This window comes from Dendrobates tinctorius, unplaced genomic scaffold (genome assembly GCF_039654945.1).
Source record: "Dendrobates tinctorius isolate UK_male_01 unplaced genomic scaffold, ASM3965494v1 ptg000011l, whole genome shotgun sequence".
NCBI classification, from domain to species: Eukaryota; Metazoa; Chordata; class Amphibia; order Anura; family Dendrobatidae; genus Dendrobates; species Dendrobates tinctorius.
This window is the reverse complement of record NW_027361679.1, coordinates 90264216-90278543: the sequence shown is the minus strand read 5'-3', so window position 1 is coordinate 90278543 and position 14328 is coordinate 90264216. Positions and strand designations below refer to the sequence as shown.

General features: G+C 46.5%; 1 protein-coding gene across 1 annotated transcript in view; it reads right to left on the bottom strand.

Moving 5' to 3' along the window:
- The window catches only part of TIMM44 (translocase of inner mitochondrial membrane 44), a 100377-nt gene extending 90127 nt beyond the window's left edge, over positions 1-10250 (bottom strand). Inside the window, exon 1 of the mRNA XM_073544685.1 lies at positions 10071-10250. Coding sequence (XP_073400786.1) covers positions 10071-10100 — 30 coding nt within the window. The 5' untranslated portion in view covers positions 10101-10250. The remainder of the gene's footprint in view (positions 1-10070) is intronic.
- Positions 10251-14328: the final 4078 nt, after the last annotated feature.

Sequence of the window (14328 nt, the reverse complement as noted above, 5' to 3'; positions counted from 1 at the left end):
TGTGAAAATTGAACAATATGAATTATGCCTAAGAAACCTTGTATGGTTTGTTTCGGACATTTGACAAGTGGTTTTGTAGATTTACTGTGTATCGATATGCACGACCCAGACTATCACCCAAGACAGTAATCTCTGGCTGCTGCATAGGAGCTGTGAGAGCCTGATCTCACTTGACAGCTCTTATGGCTTTTTTTTCTGACTAACTGGTTTGGCGTGACATCACATGTGCATCATGCCGCAATGATGACGTCATGCTAATCTAAATAAGAGCCATGTATGCTGTTGGGCAAGAAACAGTTCTCACAGCTCCCATCCAGATTACAGTCATGTCCAACAGACCTAATCACATTAATCGATTCGCACTAACTAGCTTTGAGTAGTCTGTGGTGGTGTCATGACCTGGACTGCCACCACTCTACAGGACATTTCACGCTCTGTCATGTCAGAAAACCAAATAGAGTGTAGATACCAGTGCAAAATTTGTGTACTTCCATGTGCAAATTGAGGGTGTTTTACAAAAAACTGTCAGGGTACACCATACAGATGGCACTAAATGACACATACCTGCCACCACATCTATGTGCTGTCCAAAGGGAAACTAACATTTCAAGAGGTGGTAAAAGCTGCTCTAAAATTTGGGGAAAGGTGAAACCTATTATGCATAGAAGCAACCAAAGTACGACAAAGGCAAGAGCAAAAAAAATTCAACTTCCAATGTGAATCCTTGCCCACTCAATTCGGCCTGTGCATACAGAACTGGTTCAGAATTGATCATGCATCCCTAGAATTTACCCATTACACAATATATTCTCAGTAGGAGTTAACATTCCATCTACTGAGTAGGTCCAATTGGACTCTGGTTGTGGTGGAAGGGGGCTACTGTGTCACAGATTCTGGAAAGACAGAATCTCTCCTAGGATACAAATTACAAAGAAAAGACGTGTGAGCTGGAGAGGGACTTATACTCAACAGATGTGTCGGGAAGAAAAACAGACACTCGAGAGCAGCTCACATACGGTAAGTTGTAATGTTGCTACTCACACTGGTACAACCGCTGTGGTATTTCCAAACTGAGCAGTTAAAAAGAAAGGGTGGCCTGTCATCTGACACTAGACGTTACCTACACCCTGCAGATGATCATACTTCAAAGGGGACAATGGAAATCTCTTCTTGTGTATGACGATCAGTCTACCACCATGCATTCTGGCCGGCAGCCAACAAACCACACAATGCCAATATGTCTGCGTTACGACATTCTGTCTCTCTGTTCAGCTTTCAGGAACAGGCAAATGGATTTTGTGTCAAAACTGATACATTACATTTCTGATGCATGAGGCAGCATATTTGACCCCAATGATAATTAACAGAACGCTGACCGGACCCTATATGTGTCAGTTTTTACAATGAAGATAAAGTTCAGCAGGATGTACTTTTTCTTCTCTTCTAAATTAGACACATATGGGAACCCAATCTCCATAATAATCACTGAGTACCTCTGCTCCCTTTTGCAGCAGTTATGCAATGGATCAGTTTTGACAATAATTACATCTGTATGTTCCTAAAAATGGGGTCAGTCTGTCAAAGCATTACATTTTTTCACTCTATTTCATTGCAGCCGTTAGGTAAATTCAAAAAAGTTCATTTTTTCTCATTAATGTACACTCTGCACCCCATCTCGACTGAAAAAAACAGAAATGTAGAAATTTTTGCAATACTTATGACCATGTGATATTTCAGTTTTTCTTTTTTAATAAGTTTACAAAAATTTCTACATTTGTTTTTTTTTTCAGTCAAGATGGGGTGCAGAGTGTACAGTAACCCCTTTACTACCAAGGGTGGTTGGCATGTTAATGACCGGGCCAATTATTTACAATTCTGACCACTGTCCCTTTATGAGGTAATAACTCTGAAACGCTTCCATGGATCCCGGTGATTCTGACATTGTTTTCTCGTGACATATTGTACTTCACGTTAGTGGTAAAATTTCATTCAAATAACTTGCGGTTATTTGTGAAAAAAACAAATTTGGCGAAAATTTTGAACATTTTTAAATTTTCCAACTTTGAATTTTTATGCTCTTAAATCACAGAGATACGGCACACAAAAAACTTAATAAGTAACATTTCCCACATGTTTACTTTACATCAGCACAATTTGGGAACCAAAATTTTTTCTTGTTAGGAAGTTATAAGGGTTAAATTTGACCAGCGATTTCTCATTTTTACAACACCATTTTATTTTTAGGGACCACATCACATTTGAAGTCACTTTGAGGGGTCTATATGATAGAAAATACCCAAAAGTGACACCATTCTAAAAACTGCACCTCTCAAGTCGCTCAAAACCACATTCAAGAAGTTTATTAACCCTTCAGGTGCTTCACAGGAATTTTTTGAATGTTCAAAAAAGAATGAACTTTTAACTTTTTTTAACCCAAAAAATTACTTCAGGCTCAATTTTTTTATTTTACCAAGGGTAACAGGAGAAAATGGACTGGAAAAGTTATTGTGCAATTTGTCCTGAGTACGCCAATATCTGATATGTTGGGGGGGGGGGGGGGGGGGGCATGGCAGAGCTCGGAAGGGAAGGAGCGCCGTTTGACTTTTTCACTGCAAAATTGGCTGGAATTCACGTTTGGAAAGCTCCTGATGTGTCTAAACAGTGGAAACCCCCCACAAGTGACCCCATTTTGGAAACTAGACCCCCCAAGGAACTTATCTAGATATGTGGTGAGCACTTTGAACCCCCAAGGGCTTCACAGAAGTTTATAACATACAGCCGTACAAATACGATCTTTTCACCCTCAATTGTTATTTTTCCAAGAGTAACAGGACCCCAAAAGTTATTGTGCAATTTGTCCTGAGTACGCTGATACCCCATATGTGGGGGTAAACCACTATTTGGGCGCATGGCAGGGCTCGGAAGGGAAGCAGCGCCATTTGACTTTTTTGGCTGGAATTGAGATCGGACGCCATGTCGCGTCTAGAAAGCCCCTGATGTGCCTAAACAGTGGAATCCCCCCTCAAATTCTAACTCCAACCCTAACCCCAACACACCCCTAGCCCTAACCCTAATGGGAAAATGGAAATAAATACATTTTTTTAATTTTATTATTTTTCCCTAACTAAGGGGGTGATAAAGGGGGGTTTGAGTTACTATTTATGGCGGTTTTTATTTTTGGCACGCTAAAAGACGCTTTTTATTGTAACAATAGTTTATGCATCACCACATTTTGAGAGCTATAATTTTTCCATATTTTGACCCACCGAGTCATGTGAGGTCTTATTTTTTGCGGGACGAGTTGACGTTTTTATTGGTACCATTTTCGGGCACGTGACATTTTGTGATCACCTTTTATTCCGATTTTTGGGGCGCAGAATGAACAAAAACCAGTGTTTCATGAATTTCTTTTGGGGGGGTGCGTTTACACCGTTCCGCGTGCGGTAAAATTGATAAGGCGGTTTTATTCTTCAGGTCAGTACGGTTACAGCGATACCTCATTTATGTCTTTTTTTGTGTTTTGGCACTTTTATGCAATGAAAACAATTTTATATAAAAAATAATTATTCTTGCATCGCTTTATTCTGCGAGCTATAACTTATTTTTTCGCTGATGACGCTGTGTGGTGGCTCGTTTTTTTGCGGGACAAGATGACGTTTTCAGCGGTACCATGTTTATATCCGTCTTTTTGATCGCGCGTTATTGCACTTTTTGTTCGGCGGTATGATAAAGCTTTATTTTTTGCTTCGTTTTTTATTTTTTAAGGGGTTCAATAAAGGGGTTAACTAGTGGGACAGTTTTATAGGGCGGGTCGTTACGGACGCAGCAATACCAAATATGTACTTTTATTGTTTTTATTTTCGAAAAATGAATTTATTAGGGAATTTTTTTTTTAATTTAGCGATTTTTTTTTTATAAATTATTTTTACACTTTTTTTTTTTTTTTAACTTTATTACAATGTCCCAGGGGGACATAACTATCATGTGACAGATCGCTGATCTGTCACATCACAGATCGCTGTGTCAGCTGTGATAATCAGCTGACACCCGGCCGCGATCAGCGGCGCTCCTCACGGGGGGCGCCTCTGATCGCTTAGACATACTATTCCGTTCTTGGGAATTAGGTCCCAGGTCACATGGACGGAATAGTACGTCTAATGTAGGAAAGGGGTTAATGAGAAAATTTTTTTACTTTTTTGAACCTATCAAATGGCTGCAATGAAACAAAAAGCGAAAAATTTAAAGGGGTCTGAATACTTTCCTTACCCACTGTATGTAGTACACAAGTGGTGACACTAAAGCTGCAGCCCGTGATAGTCTGTAGTGGACAGGTGACAGAAAGAAGCACATTTTCCCCCAATTAGGAACGTGGTATAGTTCTTCTCATTCGCTATGTCGCTTACCCCATGTGCAGGGCATTGCAATAGAAGTACTTTGCTCTGCCCTCAACAGGGCAGTTCACCTGGATGACGTCTTCCGCACAAAGCAAGAAGAAGGGAGGTGCCGGACCAAGACCACCAACGCCCCATGGACCCGGCCGCCCCACAGTTGAGTATAATAAAAGTTGTTTTACTTTTGCTGCAGGCTGGATCAGGACCATATACACAGCATATTTGTATGCTGTATATGAGGGCTGAGAGGTGGTGGCCATATTTCATATGGGGCAAACATGGTGACAGGTTCCTTTAAGCCAGGGGTCTCAAACATGCGGCCCGCAGGCCGGCATCTGCGGCCAGCGGTGCACCACATGCAAAGCTCCCAACCGCCCGGATTTTGCGGGACAGTCCTGATTTGGACCCCCCACCCGCTGTCCGGCGCGGGATTTTAATTTCCTGCACTGCAGGGAGATAAGTCGCACGCCCCCCCCCACTTGCACCCCATCCTCGCCCTTCCAGAAACCCACCGCAGCCTCTCACAGCCAGCAATAACTGCGCTAGGCTGTTCCCTTCTCTGCGCATAGGACCTGTGATGAGGTCACAGGAGGGAAGGAGTCAGAGGTCACATGATCAGGGGCCTCCGTGTCTGCAGAACTCTGCTGTGCTGGTTGTCATGGTGCTGGATGAGGGGAAGTTTGTGTGCACGAGGCGCCCGGAGCGGGGCCGCGCGTGTGCACGAGGCGCCCGGAGCGGGGCCGCGCGTGTGCACGAGGCGCCCGGAGCGGGGCCGCGCGTGTGCACGAGGCGCCCGGAGCGGGGCCGCGCGTGTGCACGAGGCGCCCGGAGCGGGGCCGCGCGTGTGCACGAGGCGCCCGGAGCGGGGCCGCGCGTGTGCACGAGGCGCCCGGAGCGGGGCCGCGCGTGTGTACGAGGTGTGCTGAGCTGTGCGTGTACCAGGTGTATGGTGGGGCGCATTCATACTTCCCAACTCTCCTGGATCCAGCAGGACAGTCTCGATTTGGAGTCTACCCCACTGCCCCGGCCGGGATGTTAATTTTCCAGCAAACACAGGACTACACAGTGGAGCCCAGAGGAGTACTTTAAAACTGGCACGTGACGTTCCACCGGAAGCGACGTACTGGAAGCTGACCGGAAATGAGGTAACTTCAGGAGGAGACTGTGACGGAACCATGGAGGCACTTCAAGGAAAGCTTCAGATCCATCACCGTGTCCTCCAACAGCGGGATCACCTTGGAATCGGGGATGCCGGCCATGTGAGCAGATCATGATATGTCCTGCATCAGGAGGCTCAGGTGGGCATTACAATGTGAGCCGGGCTGCTATAGTATTTTTATAGAATCTTCCTTTCTCTCTCTGTCTGTTCTTTCGCTCTGTCTTTCTTTCTTTGCCCTCTTTCTTTCGCTCGTTTTCTCAATTGTTTAACAATAATTTTGTACTGTATTAAGTTTGAAAGGAATGTGGCCCGCCAGCTTAAATTTTTTTTATATGCGGCCCATTTAAGGTTTAAGCCAACTTCCTACTATGAATACTTGGTGCGTTATTCTGCTGTGTATTTTCATAAGTAAAACAGTTTTGGTAAAATTTATCTAACTCTCATACCCACTATGCTGTTTTTTTTAACGTTGCTAAGGCTAGTTTCACATTAGCGCTTTTGAGCGCAGCGACGGCCTGCGCATGGCCTCCGCTAAGCCCCGCCCCCTGCCGCGCAGCCGCCGGTAGCTTCGCCTACCGGCACATGACGCTGCATGCGTCCCCTATTTTTATCACTGGGGGCGTAGGCCGTGCGCAGTATGCGTTTGGCGGCGCATGCGTCCTTTTGACGGTGCGCCGACCTGCGCCAAACGCAACCTGCTGCAGTTTGGTTGCGCTCGGCGCACCGTCAAAAGGGCGCATGCGCCGCCAAACGCATACTGCGCACAGCCTGCGCCCCCAGTGATAAAGATAGGGTACGCAGGACGCATGCAACGTCATGCGCCGGTAGGCGGAGCTACCGGCGGAGGAGCGGCAGGGGGCGGGGCTTAGCTGTGGCCGTGCGCAGGCTGTCGCTGCGCTCAAAAGCACTAATGTGAAACTAGCCTAAATCACATGTAATTCACAACTGACTATCAGTAAAGTTTTATCAAAGCTAAGAAAAAGCAAGTATTGAATACAATGTGGTTTTATTTAAAACTTGACATACCAAAAAGTGACAAAAACCATACCTAAAAAAACCCAAACAGCCAAAATTTTCCAATTTGTTAATGTCTTTTACAACTCTGTGAAACATGGACTGTTCTCGCATCAGAAGATCCAGTCCAACTGCCTAGTCTCCTGACCTGAGCGAACTGCCTCATATTCAAAAATGGTCTTTCGATACAAGAACAGTCTGTGGTTCATGGATGTGACACCAGCCTGACAATCTCTTCACGTGCCATCAATCAGGAACATCTCAGAGCATATGTCAAAGTATCCAAACGGCTCCATTCACTTGCTGGGAGGCCAAAGGCAAAAATGTTACTGGCCACCTCTTGGTGGGAATATGCCAATACATCTTTTCTTGGATTTTTTCCATGGTTTTCATGTAACGTATGGCAAGATAAATAGACGTATTGAAAACTACAACTAGTCCCTCAAAACTGAAGCCCTTACACAGTTATATCAGTGTTCCCCAACACAATGTATTCAGGATTTCCTTCATATTGCACGGGTGGAAGAAAATGTGATGACTTTTGGATGCACTGATATTTCCTTCACTTGTGCAATACTAAGGAAATCCTGAAAATATGACCTGCTGGAGGGACGTGAGGACTACAGTTTGGGAAAAACTGGGCTGTATTATCAGAAGAATAAAAGTTATGAGGGAAAAAAAAAAAAAAAAAAAAAAAAAAAAAAAAGAGTTAAATTAGATTTAGATGCTTCAGGATAGGGTTTCCCTCATTGGCTCCAAGCAGGAAAGGAGTTAAAATAACGTGATAACTGTCCTGCAGTGATGACAGCCATATACAGGTGACCACTGCAGCCAATCGCTGCCTTAAACAATGACACCTCTATGTATGGAATGAGACCACTGGGGACAGTGATCAGCTGCGCTGTTCACATACACATCATCACTGAAGAGCACATAGAGGGGTTTTCCAGCTGATGAGAGGTCTGGCATTTAGCCACTTCCTGCTGGTCTGTGCTTGAAACACCAATAAGGGCAAGAAATCCTAACTCAGTCAAATTATACACCGTCTAACACAGGCTGCCGATGCTTCAGAAGCACACAGACAGTCATCGCTCTTGGCAGACAATGTGCTGCTTACAAACCCATTCTGCATGTTCATGGGGTTATCGCCAGCCCGCTTACACAGACCGGTTATAGGAAAACTGGTGTTTTTAGGCATGCTCGTTCACAATCGGCTAGTGGAAACGTATTCTTAAAGGAGTTGTCCACTACTTATAGTAGACAACCCTTCTCAATCACTATGTTCCCCCTTATACTCACCTCCGATGCTATTCCAGCGATGTCGGCACTGATTCTCCCGGGGCTCGCGTGACATTATGTCATGTGATCACTGCAGCCACTTCACTCTCCCCTCCTTTAAGCCAATTGGACATCCTGGGAAAAGTGAGAGCGGTGGCTGCTCTCTTGCTACCCATGGATGTCAATTACATCCAAAGGAGAGGAGAGTGAAACCAATAACATCCGTGTGACTTGTCCTAGTGCTGTAGGTTTTTTCTTTCACAGCACATAGAACCATAGCAGGTCATTAATCTATACAAACATCAGTTTTATAAAACGGATCCCTGTCTCTGGTGCGTGAGAGGCTCAGATCACGTCCTCTTCTCATCAGAATGTGTGGCTCTGACTCAGCCATTAAAACCTAACGGGAATCATGAGAAAACAAACGACAGACTTTGTTTTTCAGTTTTGCATCAGAATTTCATCCAATTTTTAACTATTACCTTGTTAGGAATTAATTGATTAAAAATAGTTCAGCCTGCCTGCTTCAGTGAGAAAAAGGGATGAGAGAAGAACTGATGCAACTAGGATGACATCTGAGACGTGGGGAGGAGGGCAAATAAAAAAATGTCCACGTCTCTCAGAAGGTAAAGTGCAAACTGTCTCTTCAGAGAGAAGGAAGACTAGAACTCTGGTGCCACAATCACACAAAGTGTAAATCTGGCCTTGGTAGCATTCACACATCTGTGTGTGACGTGTCCGTGAGCGGCTACAAGAGAACACAGACATAGTGAGTACACATTCCCAATCAGATCAGAGATGCTGCAAGTCTCGCAGATCTCATTCATGCTTTTGTCATTTTAACAGATGTCTGCATAGATCCATTTATCTCAATGGGTCTGCTGTCCGAGAACAAAATCTCTTAAACTACCGCCACGTTGTTTTTATATCATTTACGGGCTGGCGTGACGGCATTAATCCATGTTCTCAGCCCCTAGTATTTTACTCACCAGTCGCAGTCTTCAGCTGCTCCCGGCGCCGCCCCAGTTCTGCACCTCCATCTTGTGACCGCAAGTCAGAGGTAACGTTAAGTCTGTGACCTCTGTTCTGGCTCTCATAGACTTACAAACCGCTGAGGACCTACCGGATCTATGCCGGGCGGGAACAGAAGATGATGGCGGGTGGCGAGTGTATTCCTGGGAGCTTACAGTAGTGGCGCCACTCCGGCTAGGGGTCCCTGGTCGTGCTCTGCAGCTGCACAACTGATCATAGCCAGCCCTGGGCACAGCTGATCGCAGGGGCTGCCGGCCATGGGTCGCACCCCCAATCTGATACCGAGGACCTACCGGATCTATGCCGGGCGGGAACAGAAGATGATGGCGGGTGGCGAGTGTATTCCTGGGAGCTTACAGTAGTGGCGCCACTCTGGCTAGGGGTCCCTGGTCGTGCTCTGCAGCTGCACAACTGATCATAGCCAGCCCTGGGCACAGCTGATCGCAGGGGCTGCCGGCCATGGGTCGCACCCCCAATCTGATACCGAGGACCTACCGGATCTATGCCGGGCGGGAACAGAAGATGATGGCGGGTGGCGAGTGTATTCCTGGGAGCTTACAGTAGTGGCGCCACTCTGGCTAGGGGTCCCTGGTCGTGCTCTGCAGCTGCACAACTGATCATAGCCAGCCCTGGGCACAGCTGATCGCAGGGGCTGCCGGCCATGGGTCGCACCCCCAATCTGATACCGAGGACCTACCGGATCTATGCCGGGCGGGAACAGAAGATGATGGCGGGTGGCGAGTGTATTCCTGGGAGCTTACAGTAGTGGCGCCACTCCGGCTAGGGGTCCCTGGTCGTGCTCTGCAGCTGCATAACTGATCATAGCCAGCCCTGGGCACAGCTGATCGCAGGGGCTGCCGGCCATGGGTCGCACCCCCAATCTGATACCGAGGACCTACCCTAAAGACAGGAGGCCTCTCTCCCCTGCGGGGCACCGCTGCCACCAGTACATGCCAGCCCACTCTGTGGGATAGATGAACTATGTGGTTTGCATTTGGCCATTCTGCACCAGCTTCCAATACAATACAGTGCAGCTGTCCGGAACTTTAAAAAATAATAATTTGCATAAAAGTTTTGTAACATTTCAAACAGAATTCTGGGCAAACGGCGCAATGAATGGGGCTGCAGTCATGGGGCGCCTCAGTGCTGGCGTGACAGGCATACGGAGGGGGCACGGAGCCGGCGCGGGCACTCACCCGGCCACACTGACGCAAGGCATCTGCCATCTTTATCCAGCGCTCCCCTTCGACCTTCGCGCACGCTGGGCGCTACCAGACTTCTGATGAAGTCATTGTCAGGTGACCAGTCACGTGTGCAGAGCGCCCACACAGGCGCGGACTGATGATGCAGCTACGAAGCCTGGTGTCAGCTGAGGGACGCACATCGTCCGGCGCGGGATTATCGGCTGTGTCCGGGACAGCCACGTGACAGACCGACATCACCTGACTAGCAGGCAACGGGCTGAGGGCTCATGATTCCAATAGATGTTCTCGGACCGCAGCATAGGGGGTTAAGTCTAGCATGGAGGAGAATGCATTTAGTCAGCGGGGTCCTGCACAGAGGGCCTGTGCTGCAGGTATGACGTGACACATCGTGTAGCTAATGGTGGATGCGGCCTTCTGTCCGAAGCTGGGCTGACAGTGCCTGGCAGTGTGGCGTCAGGGGGCACCACATAGGAGTAAGCGCTCGCACATCACGTAAGGCCTGTTTCACACTTACGTTTTTCCTGTACGTTGGCAGCCGCTAAAATGGTGGATAACGGATCCAATGAAACACCAACGGGAGCCACCGGACCGTTGGTGCGCCAGGATCCGCCGATTTCGGAATTTTAAAGGAACCGCGGTTGAAAAGAAAAAATGACTACCGGCGATGTCACAGTGAGTGGAGGCGAGATCCCAGGCTGTCGAGAGAGAGAGATTTTTTATCCAGCAGCCAGATTGGGATTTAGGGTTAAACATGTAACAAAAGAGAAAAATACAGATCCGAACACCAAAAAAAGTTGCATTGTCCGTTCAGTGATCTCAGCGGACGCCATAATTTTGGTGGATCCGCAGAAACATGGATGCCACGGACGATCCTCAGTCAAAATCCGCCGATAATGAAAGTCAATGGGGAAAAAAACGGATCCGCCAAGATAAATGGCGGATCTGTTTTTTTGCAAATCGGCGGATTTTGACTGATGGTGACAAACGGATGTGTGAAAGAGGCCTAAGGCGTCAGAGCTCACGCATCACATAAGGAGTCGGAGCCTGCGCACGCATCGCTTAGTAGTCGGTGCTCGTGTATTGAATAAGGCGTTAACGCATCGCGTAAGGCTACTTTCACACTAACGTATTGCCGAGGCATGGACGGCTCCGGACTTCCTCTGTGAAGCTCCGCCCACAGCTTCATCTCCTCCCGTCAGCTCCGCCTACCTCTGCATGCACACCCTATCTTTAGCATTGGGTACGCAAGTCATGCGGATGCTGCCGCATGCGTCATTTTAACGGTCAGCTACCACATGAAAATGCAACACGATGCGGCGACCCGCGCATACAGCGGCATGACCTGCGTACCTAATGCTAAAGATAGGGCGCGCATGCACAGGTAGGCGGACCTGACGGGAGGAGGTGCAGCCGTGGGCAGCGCTTCACAAAGGAAGTCCGCTCCTCGGCAATACGCTAGTGTGAAACTAGCCTAAGGAGTCAGCGCTCACGCATTGCATAAGGGTTTGGGGTCAGCACTCGCACATCACATAGTAGTCTGCGCTCACGTAAGTCGTCGGCGCTCGCACATCGCATAGGAGTCAGTGCTCATGCATCGCATAAGGCGTCGGTGCATTGGAGCGTCTGTGCTCGCTTTTGGCCAGGACATTTTTATTTTCCTCTGTTTGCACCATATCCTTGCCTGTGTCCTACAGCCCATGAGCTCTGGTCAGTGACCCCTCAGTGATCGGCATCCCGTTCTTTTTTGTGTGAAAAAAGGGGCAGTAAAATTACACCGTAGTAATCAGCCTCTACCGCGGTTTTTTTTTTCTGAATTTAGTCAGTGTTAGTGTCAGATAGCAAAGTGGAAAAAAAAAGAATCACATCCGTGCGTGTGTCCTGCAGCCATTGAGCACTGACGCATGTCACTTATCAGCATCCGGTTGTTGTATTTTTTTGGGGTGTAAAAAGAATAAAAAATAATAATTCAGATTAGTTGATAGGACTAGGTTAGGGACAGTAAAAATATAACATGGTAATCGGCATATACTACAGTATTTTTTACTGACTATAGTCAGGATTAGTGTCCGTTGCGGGTGCTCACTAATTTATTATTTTTTTGCTGACATCTGTTTAGCAAGCTTGATTTTTTATTTTACCATATTTTTTATTTGTTTTTCTTTCTAGACTTGTTTTCTCTTTTGAATAAATTTTTTTTACACCAAACGCACACACACCTGAATAATATTTGTAGATAGATGTAATTTAGACACACACACACCAGACGTGAAAAAATTTTCTGCTCATCCCAATCCCGACATTTAGCGGAGGTGGCATACACCTTCCTTGTCTCCAACACTGATAGTGAGGGAGAGGATGCCAACTTCCATTATTAGTCCTCCTCAAGTGATACCAAACCGCCACAAAGACACCCTATGGCAGAAAATGAACCAGCACCCACCGTTAGCAACCCCCTAAGGACCTCCCATTCCCCGAAGATTATGAGCCCCAGATTAATGATTTTGTGGTGCAATCAGAAATCCAATTTTCAAAGTCTTTTTCTCTGAGGATTTTGTAAACCTCATGGTGGCCAAGATAAATCTGTACGCCCAGCAATTTTTGGCCCCAAACTGCCCTTCATCATTTTCTTACTGGACGCCTGTAGTTGCAGTAGAAATGAAGACTTTTCAGGCCTTAGTCTTCACATGGGGTTAGTGAAGAAGCCAGAACTTAATATTGGAGTGTTGTCGATTTATATAGCAGGCCACTGTTCCGCATGGCCATGACCTGTAAGGGTATGTGCACACGTTTCGGATTTGCTCTTGTAAAAATCTGTGCGGATTGTTCCTCTTTTGGCAGAAAACGCAGTGGAAAATCCCTGTGTTTTTGATATGGATTTTCAAGCTAAAGATATATTATTTACAAAAAAAGAGGTTGATGTCATTTCCTTGTTCTACTCCTTTTTGTTTCATTCTCCAGTTTGGAAAGCTGAGCACACACGAGTGCACAGATGAGCACACAGCAGCCCTTACAGGCTTTAGAAACCGGTTGTTGGAATTGTTGCTACATAATATTCTGCATAGTCGCAGAGAGCAGGTAAGCTAAAGTATATATATACAGTTGTGGCCAAAAGTATTGACACCCCTGCAATTCTGTCAGATAATACTCAGTTTCTTCCTGAAAATGATTGCAAACACAAATTCTTTGGTATTATTATCTTCATTTAATTTGTCTTAAATGAAAAACCACAAAAGAGAATGAAGCAAAAAGCAAAACATTGATCATTTCACACAAAACTCCAAAAATGGGCCAGACAAAAGTATTGGCACCCTCAGCCTAATACTTGGTTGCACAAGCTTTAGCCAAAATAAATGCGACCAACCACTTCCGGTAACCATCAATGAGTTTCTTACAATGCTCTGCTGGGATTTTAGACCATTCTTCTTTGGCAAACTGCTCCAGGTCCCTGATATTTGAAGGGTGCCTTCTCCAAACTGCCACTTTTAGATCTCTCCACAGGTGTTCTATGGGATTCAGGTCTGGATTCATTGCTGGCCACCTTAGAAGTCTCCAGTGCTTTCTCTCAAACCATTTTCTAGTGCTTTTTGAAGTGTGTTTTGGGTCATTGTCCTGCTGGAAGACCCATGACGTCTAAGGGAGACCCATCTTTCTCACACTGGGCCCTACATTATGCGGCAAAATTTGTTGGTAGTCTTGAGACTTCATAATGCCATGCACACGGTCAAGCAGTCCAGTGCCAGAGGCAACAGAGAAACCCCAAAACATCAGGGAACCTCCGCCATGTTTGACTGTAGGGACCGTGTTCTTTTAGTTGAATGCCTCTTTTTTCTCCTGTAAACTCTATGTTGATGCCTTTGCCCAAAAAGCTCTACTTTTGTCTCATCTGACCAGAGAACATTCTTCCAAAACACGTTTTAGGCTTTTTCAGGTAAGTTTCGGCAAACTCCAGCCTGGCTTTTTTATGTCTCGGGGTAAGAAGTGGGGTCTTCCTGGGTCTCCTACAATACAGTCCCTTTTCATTCAGACGCCGCCGGATAGTACGGGTTGACACTGTTGCACCCTCGGACTGCAGGGCAGCTTGAACTTGTTTGGCTGTTAGTCGAGGTTCTTTATCCAACATCCGCACAATCTTGCGTTGAAATCTCTTGTCAATTTTTCTTTTCCTTCCACATCTAGGGAGGTTAGCCACAGTGCCATGGGCTTTAAACTTCTTGATGACACTGTGCACGGTAGACCCAGGAACATTTAG